The 15,710-nt window shown below is 47.7% G+C and overlaps 2 protein-coding genes across 6 annotated transcripts in view; one reads left to right on the forward strand and one right to left on the reverse strand.

Annotated features, from left to right (window-relative positions):
- Positions 1-11: 11 nt before the first annotated feature.
- Positions 12-3,570, forward strand: Tppp3 (tubulin polymerization promoting protein family member 3). The gene is made up of 4 exons (XM_090357449.1): positions 12-155; positions 2,469-2,662; positions 2,764-2,917; positions 3,025-3,570. The coding sequence occupies exons 2-4, from the start codon at positions 2,475-2,477 to the stop codon at positions 3,211-3,213; spliced, it is 531 nt and encodes a 176-aa protein (XP_090213575.1). The 5' UTR covers positions 12-155; positions 2,469-2,474; the 3' UTR covers positions 3,214-3,570.
- Positions 3,571-7,560: 3,990 nt separating this feature from the next.
- The window catches only part of Lrrc36 (leucine rich repeat containing 36), a 34,215-nt gene continuing 26,065 nt past the window's right edge, over positions 7,561-15,710 (reverse strand). For 4 of the 5 annotated variants that reach the window (XM_090357454.1, XM_090357451.1, XM_090357453.1 and 1 more), the window contains 5 exons: positions 14,590-14,755; positions 13,482-13,627; positions 12,029-12,155; positions 8,942-9,056; positions 7,561-7,896 (listed from right to left, as the gene is read on the reverse strand). In XM_090357454.1, coding sequence (XP_090213580.1) covers positions 7,671-7,896; positions 8,942-9,056; positions 12,029-12,155; positions 13,482-13,627; positions 14,590-14,755 — 780 coding nt within the window. In that variant the 3' untranslated portion in view covers positions 7,561-7,670. The remainder of the gene's footprint in view (positions 7,897-8,941; positions 9,057-12,028; positions 12,156-13,481; positions 13,628-14,589; positions 14,756-15,710) is intronic. The other variant, XM_090357452.1, reaches the window with a different exon arrangement.

A 15,710-nucleotide genomic window follows, 5' to 3' on the forward strand; every position in this document is an offset into this window, starting at 1 on the left:
GGATAATACCGAGGAGCCGCCCCGGCTGCAGTCCCGCCCGGGAGCCGGCAGGGAGCGGAGCTGCGGAGCCGCTCGGTCTCCCGCATCTGTCGGTCCATTCCTGCGCGCTGTCCATCTGAACGCGAGCTGCGGGAGCAGCCACGAGATAGAAGCCGGTAGGAGCCCAGGACGCCCACCACCCTAACCAGTATCCTGCGCTAGAAGGGGTGGGGGGGGGCGGCCTGGATGGGGTCCTAACCCTGAATGGTTCAGAGTCCAGGACACCAGCTGAGCGTCCCAACGCCCCAGCCCCCACCTCCTCGCTCGGCTGATTGATGACTACAGCTGCCCTAGCAGGAGCAGCCGGGGTGGCCTCGGTTCAGGGGTGTGACCACTCCATCCCTGGCTTGCAGACCCCGGGGCTGCCTGGATTCTCCCCACCTGAGAGCAGCCCTGAGACCCCTAGTAATCCATCTTCCCACAGAAAAGAGTGGAAATCTATCCCCACAAGATGCAGGATGCTCCCTGTCCCTTGGGACAGATAGACCATAGCACCCAAGCTTCCCTGGACATGATTACCCCCAAAGAAAAAAAAGGACAGGGTTTTGGGCCTCTGGTGGGAAGTTGCACCTAGGGAGTGCAGCGGGTTGGGGAGTGCAGTGTCCCTGGACTGTGGTCCCCACAACTGTAAGTAGTTGTGGGTGCTCAGTCCCAGAAACTCATTGAGGATGGGTATGTGTGATCACCAGGAAAATACAGTGTCAAATATAGTGGTGGCAGGAGAGGGAAGTCAGGCAGAGGCCCAGGCTATGGACAATGGAAGGAGAGCTGAAGATGGTGGTTGAGGCTGAGGGTGTGGTCGGGAGGCAATACTGGGGGGTGTCTCAACATAGTGCCTGGGAGTCTGGAAATTCCAGTGCGTGGGTCGGGGTTAGGACTAGTATGTGAACAAAGGGGACACTGAGGTTGGAGGCTGGAGGCCTGGATAAGGACTAGGGGGAGGAGCCAGGTCGCTGTCTGGTAATGGGGGTCTGCAGTGTGTGGATAGGGAGGCTACAAAGTGTGGGCTGCAGGTGTGGCCTCAGCATTGGGCAGCGTTTAATGAAGTTTCAGGGCAGGGGCTGAGGGTGTGGTCGGGGGACTGCAGTAGAGCGCTATGGGTGTGGCTGGAAGACTGCAGCAGAAGGTGATGGTGTGGGCAACCTTTTAGGGCAGGGCTGGAGGTACACCAGGGGTCTCCAGGTCTTGAGGGCAGGCTGAAGTGGAGTGGTAGAAGCAGAGGAAAGGGTCAGGCCCTCAGTCCCAGGGCTGTAGGTGTGGATGGAGGAGATGTAGCACAAACCTGAAGGTGTGGTCAGGGGTATGAGGCCCAGGGTGTGGAGGGCCAGGGCTGAGTGCATGTGACTGGTGTGTGGGAATGGGGACTGATGTGCTCAGGGGTGGTCAGGGGTGTGGTCTGGGGACATAAATGGAGCCTGAGATGTAGACAGGGGGATGCGTGCTTCAACAAGTACCATAGTGCCAAAGCCCTGGTCCCACTGGCACCCCCCACTTTGGGGATGACTACAACCCCCACCCAAAGGTTGCTTCTAATCTCCTGCTCCTCCTAAATTTCATTAACTGAGAGCTGTATCCCCAATGGGTGGCAAAGGGCCAAGAAGCCACGGCTGTGCCCTAGGCACAGGGAGTGTTGGTGTGCCCCACCCCTGGGCCCCTGCTCCCCAGTTCAGCCCAGCCCAGCCCAGCAGCACTGGGAGCTTCTCCCTGAGCTGCCCTGACACCATCCTGTCCTTAGCAACACTCTCCAAGCAGCACCACACTCCCTTAGCAACTGTCTCCAGGCTTCACAAACTGTGGCCAGGCCAGCCCCAAGCTCTGTTCCCCTCATGTTTTTGTTTAACAGCAAATAGTAACAAGGCCCAGGCTGGGCCAGCTGCACCCCAGCCTAGGGCATGCCTCTGCCGCCCTTGCTCCTGTGCCCTTCTCAGGCCGGGGCAGGGTCTTGCTGGGTCTTCATGACCCTTACACGATCACTCCACACCTGCCCCACCAGCAGCCTGGCCTGGAATTGACCCAAGCTTGGCGTAGAGCTTCTTGTGGGGGGGAGGGCTGCTCTGCCACCCTCACTTCCACCCAAGCAGGCCTTGTGCCAGGGCCAGACAAAGCCATGGCCCTCAGCTGCTGCCTGTACACAGTCTTTCTGGACAGTGCCACTCTGTTCCTAGCCTGGTGTGGGCATCATGATTTCATGTTCTGAACCCTACTCAGAGCCAAGGCTGGCACTGAGCAGCAGAACCTTTCCACGCAGGGTTCTTGTGAGAGCTCGGCAGACACGAAACATGGACCCCTCTCGCAGGCAGCCCAGCCTCACGTTTGGGCATCTGTAGTAGAAATGCTGCCAGCTCAGTGTTTTGAGGCAGGGGTGGCCTGGACCTGGGGCAGGGGATGGGGAGGCTTGCCTGGGAGGTAACAGAAGTGGGTCTTCACAGGCTGGCATGGCAGCAAGCACCGATGTGGCTGGGCTGGAGGAGAGTTTCCGCAAGTTTGCCATCCATGGTGACCCCAAGGCCAGTGGGCAAGAGATGAATGGCAAGAATTGGGCCAAGCTGTGCAAAGACTGCAAGGTGGCTGATGGAAAAGCCGTGACGGGGACGGACGTTGACATCGTCTTCTCCAAAGTCAAGTGAGCCCTGGGAAGCCCCTGGTCCTCAGGGTCTCAGGTGGGGAGTCGGGGGCGGGATTCAGGGAGGCCACTGGCCTCATGGTGCCTGTATTGCATGGCAGGGCAAAGTCTGCTCGGGTTATCAACTATGAGGAGTTCAAGAAGGCCCTGGAAGAGCTGGCAACCAAGCGGTTCAAGGGGAAAAGCAAGGAGGAGGCCTTCGATGCCATCTGCCAGCTGGTGGCAGGAAAGGAACCAGCCAACTTGGGTGTTACCGTGAGTGTCCTCTCATCTCTGACGGCTAACGAGAGGGATGTGGGGGAATGTTGGCTGGGGGTTGGGCTCCCTCACCCGTGGCCCTGGTGAAACTCTTGTCCATTCAGAAAGCAAAAACAGGAGGTGCTGTGGACCGGCTGACTGACACCAGCAAGTACACTGGCTCCCACAAAGAGCGCTTTGATGAGAGCGGCAAGGGCAAGGGCATAGCCGGACGGCAGGACATCCTGGATGACAGTGGCTACGTGAGTGCCTACAAGAACGCCGGCACTTATGATGCCAAGGTGAAGAAGTGAGACCCAGGAAGGTCCTCAGCGCTTCTGCCCCCACCAGAGGCTCAGACCTGGGCTTACAGGGGCATTTGGAGCAAGAAAGCCTGGTCTCTTCCCTGCTGGACCTGCCACCCAGAGCTTCCTGACCAGCCCATGGGGCCAGCCCACCAGGCCTCTAACCCAGACTACTCTGTGTCCCCTTCCTCCCCTCTTGCTTCCTCTGACCTCTGTCTGGGGACAGTCTCTGCCTATATAGCCTCACCGCCCTAGCCTGGTCCTGGGCATGGCTGATTCCTGCCTGCTTGCCTCATATTTAAGCTGCTGCTCTGGCCAAGTGCCTAATTCCTACCCAGACCTCAATAAAGACACCTTTTGTACCAATATGGCTTGGTTGGGTATATACTACCTCCGAATCCCCTCAATATTATCCTCCTATGTCCACATCTTATAGACTCCTCCTACTGGCAGCCCTGCCCAGGAAAAGACACATGAGTCCCTTCCATTAATGCATCGCCGGCCTTCCTGAGATGCCCCCTAGGGAAATCAAAAGCTTTTAACTGGGCTCTGACCTGCAGTCCTGGCATAGCCTGCTGCCTCCACTTTCCCAGCAAGAGTGAGGATGAGACAGAAGATGTGGCCTGGGCCAAGGCTTGGCAGAAGTCCTGATGCCAGGCAGAGCCCTATGCCTGCCAACAGGGGCTACCAGGGCAAGTCTTTTGGATTCTAGCCCAGAATTTGAGATACTTTAGCAAGTACTTCTTTTGACTCTCTAATTGTATAGATAAGAAAAGTGAGGCCTGGAAGCAGAAAGGGTTTCTGACTAGGCCTCTTACCTCCAGGCTGAGCCCTTTTGTGCTTCTCAAAAGTGGGGCTGGAGAGCCACTGACAACCTGGTATCCCACTGCAAGGGAAATCTGTGCACTGTCCTCTGGGGAAGGTGGGGTCTATCTATTTCTGAGGGATCCTAAGGGCTCTAGATCAGCTGCTATGTAAGGCCTTGGATGCTGGGTTAGTTCTGTTCCCAAGTACAAGGCTTTGATGCCAGCTCTTTCTTCCTGCTGTGATAAGGAGACAAGGACTAAAGCAGGCATCACAAAGGTACACGCTGTCTTTTCTGTCACAGACACAAGGTAAAGCAGCTCATGTGTGATCCTTTCATTGCTTTGGCTGCTCTGGGATATTCTGCCTGGGTGGCCCTGAATCCCTTAAGCCAGCCACTTGGGATGGGAGGTGCAAAGGAATGGAGTTGCTTGGACACAGATGCAGGGATGTCGACTGGGAAGCAGAGTGCTTGTCAGCACCTGGCCTTAGCAGAGCTTTGTTCTTCCAGCATCCTGTAGTCATGAATCTGAGCTCCAGAGAGTTCTGCTCCTCCCACCCCAGCCAGCAGGCAAGGAGCGGGGTGATCCCTTTAGTCTTGGGAAATTGGAATGGCAAGTATACTTCATGGAGCTTACTGGGAAACCTAAACTATTCTGGCTCTTACATCTGGAAGACCTTCTTGGTGAGTGGGTTTACCTAGATCCAAACTGGGCTTTGCTCTCAGCTCCTCCACTTCAGCGGCCTGCCATGCCTGTGACTCATTGTGTGGCTTGGAAGGACCCATAGAGAGAACTGGCTGACCATCAAACACCACCTGGTAGGAGTAAAACCTCATTTCCTAAAAAGCCGAAGGAAGCTCTAAGGGCCACCCGAGACAGGCGCACTCGAGACCCAATGGTTCTCACGGAAGCTAGTATGCGTCACCACCAAGGCTCCTCTCTCTCATGAGCTCCTCTTCACGGTGGAAAGCCTTGGGTTCCCTTCTAACAAAGCCAGGCTGACAAGGAGGAGTTGAGATAATATAAAGTATGAAATCCCTTGAGGGACAGTTGAGCCTCTCAGCAGACCCCTCCCTTCCTCCGGACACGAAACTTCCCCAACGATTGTCTTCACATTAGTCCTCCCCCTCCATCTGCCCCTCCTCCCTCCGCCTCGTGTCATGCCTAGGGTGAAGAACCTTTTCCACTTGTTTTCTTCCACCTTCTTTCTGGTCTAGTTTCACTGCAATTCTTTGGCCCTTCCCTGGACATCCTAACTTAGGACTAAATGCCACATAGTGAAAACCAGAACCAGAGCTAACTTTCCCAGGGGTGGTCAGCAGCCCGAAGAGCTGCTACAGAGTGTCAGGGCCAACTTCTATATGACCAAGGGGAGAGGTATGGAAGGTGGTAGCTTAGTCTGGGCTCGGCTCTTTGGTCATCCTTAGAAGCCCCCTGCACAGATTTCTGGGGCTGTCATTACCTGATGCTTACCCTGAGGCAGGAAGGGAAGGAAAGAAGAAGAAGGAGGAGGAGGAGGAGGAGGAGGAGGAGGAGGAGGAGGAGGAGGAGGCGGCGGCGGCAGCATTTATTTCCCCTATGGACTAGATTACTACTATATGACCACTAGACAATGCTTTCCTTCCTGGAGAAGGTTTAACATCTTTGTGGGGTGGAGGATGTCTCTCAGTGGGACAGCATCAGGCCCAGACCAGCTGTGGGTAGGGAGGCTATTCTCACTCTCGTTTCCACAGAGTATGAGATCACTCTAGCTTGCTCATAGCACACAAGACAAAGAAACTTAAGGCTCCTTTGATGCCACTCCCATGGGAAGCCCCACAAACTACAGATGTCTGTAGATTTATGTGTAACTTCTGGGGGTCTTGATGGCTCATTAGAATGGCATTAGGTCTTTTTCCCTGTGCAGCATTAGAGTCAGGGCACAGATGAGACTCTAACCCTACCAACACACTTCTCGTTGTTGTTGTTGTTGTTTCTTGCCAGTCCTGTCCTTGGGTTTTCTTAAGGTTAGAGCTTTACCACTTGAGCCATAGCACCACTTCTGGCTTTTTGCTATGTATGTGGTACAGAGGAATCAAACCTAGGTCTTTATGCATGCTAGGCAAGCACTCTATACTATGCCAAACTCCTGGCCCACCAACACACTTCTCCTTGATGTGACCTTAAACATGACAAGAAGTGTCACCTTTCACCCTTTTGTCACATTTGCTGCCTGGGAGAAAGTGGAAGCACAAACAGCCTTTCTCCCATTTAATTTGCATATAAAATGGTCATTGATGATAGGCTGGCACTGAAGCTGCTGCCTCTGCCTTTTACTCTGCTGTCCAGCTCTTCCTGGTTCTTATCTACACCACTAGTCCTTGGTCACAGAGGAAGCCCCAAACACAGCCCCTACTTTTCTGCCTTTGATGGAAACTCCTCAAGACACCACAAAATTATGCTCTGGTTCCCCTCCTTATCAGCCCTTCAGTTCACAGTGGACCATGACCCCTCCAAGGCTTGTGTGCAAAATTGCTGCTCTCTGTAGCCTTTTCTTATTGCTTCTGCTCTGGACCCCACACTTTGTCTAGCAACCTCCCACTTATTCTTCTTGACATTGCATCTCCCAGGCTCAGTTTCCATTATATCCTCTCACAGCATCCTGTCATATTCTCTCTCTCTCTCCCAAGGAGAGCAGCTCCAGACTATACTCCAGGCCTGGGGGGGGGGGCGGGCTTCCCCCTGCTACCATCTGAATCTTCTGCCAGCTTCCATTTACTCACCAAGACTTCTCTGAGGCCTCGCCCCCCCCCCCGCCCCCGCCGTCATCTTCCTCTCTGCAGTGCTTTTGCTTAGACAGGAACCAATCTCAAGCATCAAGCTCTATATTACATGGTATGTGCCCTTCTCCCTGTCTAAATAGTGGGCCACTCTAAACAGACACCAGACATGTCACATTTTTACTATGGCACAAAGAAATACCATGTTTAGTGAATCAATATAGAATCTCTAAAATTTCTTCCAACACAGAAGACACCTGATAGACATTATTTTGCATCTTTCTACCACAGTTTTGCATGATTAGGGCTCTTTGCCCAGTTTTTTTTCCTTTTCAACAATTTCTGTCAAATGTGTCTGTGTGATATGATGCTTAAGACTAAGTGCCAACAATTTCTGTGGGTAAAAGGGGAAAAAAATGACCCAATGGGTGGAGATGATAAGAGTAATTATAGCCAGGCACCATAATCCTATAATCCTATAATCTTAGCAACTCAGGTGGCTAAAATCTGATGATTACTATTCAAAGCCAGCTTGGGCAGGAAAGTCTGTGAGACTTGTATCTCTGATCAATCACCAAAAAGCTGCAAGTGGAGCTGTAGCTCAAGTGGAAGAATGTTAGCCTTGAGCAAAAAAAAAAAAAACCAAAAAACCAAAAAAAAAAAAAAAACAAATTTTAAAAACTTAAAAAAAAAAAAGCTTAGAGACAGTGCCCGGGCCATGAGTTCAAGCCCCAGGACCTGCACCAAAAAGAAAAAAAAAAAAGAAAAATTATAAAAGAGGGACAACACAATGTAATCCAAATAAGCTTTTTCTTAATCTTTGGGGGTACACACCACCACACTGGGGTGATGGCTGAGTCCTCCGGGGACGAGAGGGAGGCGGCGGTGAAGATATTCAGTGCTAGCTCCACAAACTAGGCTCGGGGGCAGCTTCTGAGACACTCTGTATTAGGTACTGACCCGTGTCGTGTGCCATTGGTGAGGAGGAAGATAGCGTGCTCTTCCCAAAGGGCGAGGATCTCCCCAGATGATGACTCTTCTCAGGAGGCAAGAGCGCTTTCCCAGGATAACCTTTTTGCTCTTTATTCAGCTGCTGCAGTAGATACTCATTAGTTACCACCAGGGATCTGCAGCCCAGGGGGAAAAAGGCAGTCATGAAATCATGAAAGTGAAGAGGATGCTAAAGACATATACACAGCTAAGTGACATTTCTCAACAGAAGTGTCCAGGTTGTGAGCGGGTTATTTTAAAGGCAGACTTACCCATGTCATCTCTACAATTCGGTTTGACTGGGTTCCAGATATTTCCCATTTCAGAGAGTGATTGCTCTTTCTTTCCAAAAACCCTTTCACGATGAGGTAAGTAGAAGCACTAGGATTTTGGCTCCTGATCAGGCCTCCAATTTCTACTTCTAAATCAGAGTCTCTTCTAATTTGTCCTCTTCATCTTACTAGTGCTAGCTGTGACTGTTTTCTTGGACTCGCTCTTATTTTGTAATGTTAAAAACTACCCCCCCACACTTGGGCTGCAAAAATGATGTGTATACATGTTGTGTGTACTATTTTGTTTGAAGAGGTATATAGGCAAATCAAAATTTCAAGGGTAAAAATACATCATAAAACCCATCTTTTGATAATTTAATATACACTAATAACACTTTTTTCCCCAAGGGCTTTTCTAGACTTGCCAATGGTCTTAAAGTCTTGAGACCTCCCCCAAGTCTCCCGGCCTGTATCCTGACATGCTCTTCTGTGAAGAGGCTGGTACTACGGAGTGGCTGAAGAGAATGCATAGTTTGGATTCTTTCCCTCTTACTCTCCTCCTGAGTGTTCAAAAACACTTGATTCATCTTCTATGACCATTAGCTGGCAGACATTTCCTAAAGGAGCCAGATGGCTGAGTTTAGGGGTACACAGTGCCTAAAAAAATTACGTGACTGAAAAGCCCTGTTAGGTCCTGTAAAATTAAGGTGTTGTAACACACCAATGCCAGTTCAGATTTACATCCGTGGTGTACAAAAGCAGTACTGAAAAGCAGCACTTTAGCTTCCTGATGTTTCCTGGCCAGACACAGGAGGTTTATACATAGACTATAGTTAGTATGAAGAAAGATATTAACTCTGCAAACAAAGCTGAAGAGATAGAGAAGCCAGTGAGACAGACCTCCTCCTACCTCTGACTTTCATGAAGAAGGGCAACTGTCTCCTCCAGCTTTTTCAGCTGGGCAAGCTCCTGGTTCAGGCAAGTTACCTGCATTGTCAGCTGTTGGTTTTTGCGCAGAAGATCATCTACAAAGGGTACAGTAACAGGTGAATAGGATCCCAGGCGATTGCCTGTAGTGGGAGTTTATATTGGCAGCTATATGGGGTTTAGTAACAGAGTTGACATGGAATGCAAGCACTTAGTATGGTACATGTTAGTCCATCTTTTTGCGTTTCATTATGGAGATTCAGGGAGACCACATGACATAGGCAGTAAGCAAACATTAGGTCCCCTGCATTTTCCACTCTGGTTTGTGAATGTATGTTCTTCCCTCCCTGATTGGTTTGTGAAAATGTCTATAATGGTGTCAGGTACAAGAACTCAATGGGGGGGCTTGCAGGCAAGGAATCTGTGATTAAGACATCCATACTTACCTCTCCAAATATGCTACCACTGCCTGCCATAATGAAGTAAGAAAAACACAAGAACTCTGGGTCCAAAAGAGTCTATCTTCTAGAATAATGCTTCTGAAATGTTAATGTGCCTATAGATCATCAGGGATCGTGTTTAAAATAGATGCTGATTCAGTAAGTTTGAGGAGAGGCCCAATATTCTAGCAAGCTCCCAGGCTAATGTGGATCAGTTTTAAGTAGCAAGATTCTGGAAGGTGGATAAACTGGGTTGTGGCACCCAAAATGCTACACCCAGGCCTCATGGCTGATTGAAAGGGAGGAAGGACGTCCAGACACCTACTCCTTTTTAGAGAAGGCAAGTGGAGACTGAGCTGATCATTCACCTTGTGAATATCAGATGGCACTGAGATTTAGCAAAGGACTTCAGTACTTCCAAATCAAGTTCTTCACAGCAATCCTAATGCCTGTTATTTGATTAGGGAAGCTGAGCTAGAGGCTTTAAGTTGACAGGAGATAATCTAAAATACTGGCCTAAAGGTAGTGCAAAACAAGACTTAAATGGGGTTCTATTTTTCACTTGTCACAATGACAAAAACATTAAAAAACTACTCAGTGACAGAGTGAAGGAGTGAATAGGGCATTTAGGTACACTGCTACTGAGAGGGCAAATTGAAACACACCTTTCTTGAGAGTGATTTGGCAGTGTGAACAGATGTCTCAAAATGCCCATAGCTTTTTTTTTTTGCCAGTCGTGGGCTTGAACTCAGGGACTGAGCATGGTCCTTGGGTTTTCTCAAGGCTAGAGCTCTACCACTTGAGCCTCAGTGCCACTTCTGACTTTTTTTTTGTATGTATGTGGTATCGAGGTTCTTAGTGCATGCTAGGCAAGCACTCTACCACTAGGCCAAACTCCAGTGCCCCTACTCCTTTGTTTTCTTGCCCATAGCTTTTGATACACTAATTCTACTTCTAGGAATATCTTTTAGGAAAATAGTCAAACATGTACACAAAGGTTTGTGCATAGATGTCGATAGTGAAGAAACGATCTGAGAGAAGCATTTTCATTGTGGAATTACTTTGCTCTGGAAGCTCTTTAGAATTACTCATTCTTGGGCTGGGAGTTTGGCCTAGTGATAGAGTGCTTGCCTAGTGTGCATGAAGACCTAGGTTTGATTTCTTGGTACCACATACACACTGTGGCTCAAGTGGTAGAGTGTTATCCTTGAGAAAACCCAAGGACAGTGTTCAGGTGCTGAGCTTGCTCAAGTCCAGGACTGGCAAAAAGAAATAAAAAGAATTACTCATTTTCTCTCTGTAATTATATTTATCTAACTACCAAATACAAATAATGGCAGGTACTCCCTACAATGGCATCATGTTTAACTAACTGCTTCTGATTCATAACATTAGAATGTCTCTGATTGCTGGATGTGAAGAGTGAGGGAAACTGATTTCTGAGAATAGAAGGGAACTTTCTGGAGTAATAGAAATGTTCTGTATTTTGATTAGGATCAAACTTAAGATGAATATTTTGTTGTACATAAACTAAAATGAGTAAAGAATTTTTAATTTTAAGTTAAACCTATATGTATGAGGATAAGTTGGAAGAAAATGCATGTTCTATTGCTATAATTATAAAACCAAATATCATTCTCCAAAATAATAACAATAGGCTTTGGCCTATTGGTATGACAGCTTAAACTTATCATCCTAGGCCCTGGGAGTTTAGTCTAGTGGTAGAGTGCTTGCCTAGTATGCACGAAGACCTGGGCTTGATTCCTTGGTACCACATACATAGAAAAGCCGGAAGTGGTGCTATGGCTCAAGTGGCAGAGCCCTAGCGTTGAGGAAAAAGCTCAAGGAGAGTGCTCAGGCTCTGAGTTCAAGCCCTAGGACTGGCAAAGCCAAAACAAACAAAAAGCCCTGTGATCCTAGCTACTTGGGATGTAGAGATGGAAGATTGGGGTTTGAGTCTAGTCAGTGCATAAAAATTCCATCTCTACCCATGGCTGGCCACGTGGCCTCAGCCAGTCACCTTGTCTCCTGGGGAGTACAATGTCTGGGTGTAGTGGCACTTACCTATCATTCCCAAAGACGAGGGAAACACAAATAGAATGTTCACAGCCCAGGTGGGCTGGGGAAGAAAGTAAGCTTCAACTTCAAAAGTAATGCAAAAAGCCTGGCGCTGGTGATTTATGCCTGAAATCTTACATATTCAGAAGGCTGAGATTTGAGGATCACAGTTCAGAGCCAGCCTTGGCAAGAAAGTCTGTGAGGACTCATCTCCAATTAACCACCAGAAAATGGGAAGTGGCACCATGTCTCAAGTGGTAGAGTGCAAGCTTTGAGCTAAAGAGCTTAGGGGACAACGCCCAAGCTCAGAGTTCAAGTCCCATGACCATCCCAAAAGGGCGCAAAGTGACTGGAGGCTAGTCCAGGCTAATGTGCCTGCCTAGCAAGTGCAAGGCTCTGAGTTCAATCCCCAGTATTCCTCCAAACAGATAATCAATTGGAGGCAAGCTGATGATTTCCATTAATGCACACAGAAAAATAATGAGAGCAAGCCACACATAGCTCTGTGGCGACTGAGGCTGATTAAATAGGTTACCTGGGGGTAGTTCTACAAAGAACCTTCCCGAACTTACCATGGGTATGAGACTGGTGATGCCCACTCACAACAGGAATGGCAGAGCCTTCCTCCAGCTGCTTAACTTTTTCTGATAAAATGAGGTTTTCCTCTAGCACTCTGACCAATTTTTGCTTCAAACTTTCCTTTAGATCAGAAAACAAAACGCCATCACATTAAGAATCTGAAACCCCGAGGACAGAGTGCCTTTTCCTCTAATTAATACAAACTGAATGGAATCAACGGGACTTACTCACTACAACTGTAGCTCATTGGTAAACACTGCTTGAGTGCAGCCAATACCAACCTCTTTCTGTGGGTTATCCACAACTCCTGTTGCACAGATGGTGGATGGAATTTTGAGCTGTTTATCTAAATTTTCTAGCACTGACCTGGTGTTTGAAAATCCTCTGAAATATTAACGAAGGAGAGAAGCTTGGGAGGATTTCTTATTCTTCTCCCTGAGTTAGCCTCACCTGGCCGCTGGCCTCTGATCTCACCTCCTGGCTCCAGCAGAAGAGAGAAAGGACAATCTCGGAGACATCTGCCTTCCGTTACTGGACCACCATAGTCTTGCTTCAAGAACATAACACTATGAATTTTTTGTTGGTCTTGGGGCTTGAGTTCAGGGCCTAGGCACTGTCCTTGAGCTTTTTTGCTCAAAGCTAGTGCTCGACTACTTGTACAGCTCCATTTATGGAGCAAAGAGTTTCATGGACTTTCCTGCCTGGGCCGGCGGCATTGAACCATGATTCTTAGATCTCCTGAGTAGCTAGATTACAGGCATGAGCCACCAGCACAGGATACCCTACTCTGGTTTTTTCCCTAACTCTAGGATTTTTTTATCCTCCTCCTCCTCCTCCTCCTCCTCCTCCTCCTCCTCCTCCTCCTCCTCCTCCTCCTCTTCTTCTTCTTCTTCTTCTTCTTCTTCTTCTTCTTCTTCTTCCTCCTTCTTCCTCCTCCTTCCTCCTTCTTCCTCCTTCTTCCTCCTTCTTCCTCCTTCTTTTTGTGCTGGTCCTGGGGCTTGAACTCTGGACCTGGTTGCTATTCCTGAGTGTTTGTGTTATGGCGACTGCTCTCCCACTTGAGCCACAACTCTACTCTGGTTTTTTGTGGTGAACTGATGATAAGAGGCTCACAGACTTTTCTGCTGGGCTGGTTTTGAACCTCAGTCTTCAGATCTCAGCTTTCTGAGTAGCTAGGATTATAGATGTGAGCCACCAGCCCCCAGCTGTCTGCTTCCCCCTCCTCCTCCTTTGGAATTTTTGGATTTGGATTAGAATGAAGGATTCATCCCCTTAGAACCTCCAAGTTGTCTCCATCCCGCCAAGTTTTGCTTTCCAGAGTTGTCCAACCTTACTTTTCCATATTTTGCCTCCTAAGTGTAGCTAATGCTGACCTGTTCTAGTCCTGTTCTAGTCTTTGTCCTTTTCTAGTTAAGAAGGTGGAGAGAGGAAAGTAATGAGCCGTACCACATCACTAGGGACTAGCTGTCCAGTGTCCTTTGGGTCACTGTCCCGCCTGCGGAAGGCGTTCCCGGCATCTTCAAGATGGATGCGACCCCACGACTGAGGAGGACCAGGGACGACCAAAGACAGAAGCAAATCTCGGGCAGGACCTGCCAAAAATTCAGGTTGGGCACACTGGCCCATCTTAAAAGCTAAAGCACAGAATTCCCCTACTCAACAATTACCAGCTCTAGCATCTAAAATAACCTCCTTCCTACAAGAATTTATTTAATGTGAATAAGTAGCAGTACCCCCACTGGTCTGTGAAGGAAAGCATAAGCCTCTGGAGTCACTCATCAACAGCCACAGCGCACCATTTTCCTACAAAATGGGAAGGAAAATCATTGGCTGTGTCTTCTCTATTTATTGTGTTTTTAAATACTGGGGGAATCGAACCCAGATTCTCATGTAAGCTAGGCAAATGCTAACCTTCAGTCTTTAGAAATAAATGAATAATTCCCAGCATAAACAATTTGAAAGGTTTTAGTTGTAATTAAACTTTATTTTACTAACAAGTGAAAGTTCTTTGAATTCTTCTCCCATCAAACAACAAATATAACACATGAAGCCAACATTCGCAAATCTATCTTTTCTTCATGTTTCAAAAACAATCCCTCAAAAGAGTCCAGGTTATTTATTTTCTTGAGTTATTTAGATTGTGATATTATAATAGTCATCTCACAACTGGGATAATCAAAGCTAATTTCTGTTGTGTTCATTGTTGACACTTTCTCAAGGGCCATGAAGTCGTTTGTAATTATTAATATGATCTCTATTATACATATCTGGCATTCTGTATGTTACCAAAGACTATCCCCACACGTACATCCACACACTCTTATAGGAGGAACAAAATAGTTATTAACAATTGAAAAGAGCGCTCATTTAAAAATGTAGGAAATAGAAATGTAAGAAAAATGCAGACCTTTTAACCATGGTGTTTTTTAGAAGTTTGTGATAAAAGATACAAGAACAATTTTTCTTACAAGTTAAGGGAGCTCAGTGGCTTTTGGCAGAGCACAGAGGAGAAGCAACTTCCAGCCCTCCCCAGACACCAACACGACACACTCACCGAGAAATTTCTTGTTGAGGAGGAGGGAACCAGGGCCATTCCAGTGCTTATCCACAAGCTCCAGGAGCTGTCTCAGGACAGTGGCCACATGAGGGGTTCTGGCAGAGATTGGGGGGCTGTGGTTTCCTGGCAAACCATGCAAACTGCCCACGTCACTTGAGAGAGGCTCAAGAAAAAAAAGCAAAACCCTCCAACCATTTGTCATTCTTATACAATAAGGGAAGTAAGATTCCAAGACATTTAAGCATTAAATCTTTTTAAAAAGAAAGGTTTCATCTTTCACTTTCAATTTGAATAGCACACTATGTCCAAGTCAAACACATACTATATTCAAGGACAAGTTCAAAGGTAATAATATCTTCTAATTTTCTATAGGGATCCTCAGAATATACTAACAATAAAAATGAAATGTGTCAACACTAACATGTTTAATATATTATGTAATATAGAAAAATGAAACTCTAGAACACTTAAAACTACTGTATATCATAAAGTAAAACTGATGGCCTGGTGCCAGTGGCTCATGCCTGTTGTCCTAGCAACTCAGGAGGCTGAGAGCTAAGGATAAAGATTCAAAGCCAACCCAGCAGACAAATCTTTTTTTTTTTGGCCAATCTTGGGACTTGACCTCAAGGTTCTGAGCTCTATCCCTGAGCCTCTCCGTACTTAAGACTAGCACTCTACCTCTTGAGCCATAGCACCACTTCCAGCCTTTTCTCTTTATGTGGTACTGAGGAATGAACTCAAGGCTTCATGCATGCTAGGCAAGCACTCCACCACTAAGCCGCATCCCCAGCTCCTGAGAGACTCTTATTGGAAGGATGGCTCAAGATATATAGTAAATTAAAAAACCAAGGGACAGCACTCAGGCCCTGAGATCAGGCCCCAACACTGGCACCAAAAATAAATAAGTAAATAAAATTGAGAGTAATGTAATAAGAAGTTCTAATTCACAATAACTTTTTTTTCTTTTTCTTCCAGTCCTGGGGCTAGAACTCAGGGCCTGAACACTGTCCTTAGGCTTTCTCAAGGCTAGTGCTCTACTACTTGAGCCACAGCACCACCTGCTGTGTATATGGTACTGAGGAATCAAATGCAGGGCTCTGTTCATGCTAGACAAG

The sequence above is a fragment of the Megascapheus bottae genome, chromosome 24 (genome assembly GCF_031878675.1).
Source record: "Megascapheus bottae isolate mThoBot1 chromosome 24, mThoBot2.hap1, whole genome shotgun sequence".
NCBI lineage: Eukaryota > Metazoa > Chordata > Mammalia > Rodentia > Geomyidae > Megascapheus > Megascapheus bottae.

Excerpts from the sequence above, each read along its gene's own strand:
- Tppp3 (XM_090357449.1), top strand. The coding sequence starts at position 2,475 with ATGGCAGCAAGCACCGATGTGGCTGGGCTGGAGGAGAGTTTCCGCAAG. Across the intron at positions 2,663-2,763 it reads ATCGTCTTCTCCAAAGTCAA|GGCAAAGTCTGCTCGGGTTA; the intron begins GTGAGCCCTGGG and ends ATTGCATGGCAG. Across the intron at positions 2,918-3,024 it reads CAGCCAACTTGGGTGTTACC|AAAGCAAAAACAGGAGGTGC; the intron begins GTGAGTGTCCTC and ends TTGTCCATTCAG.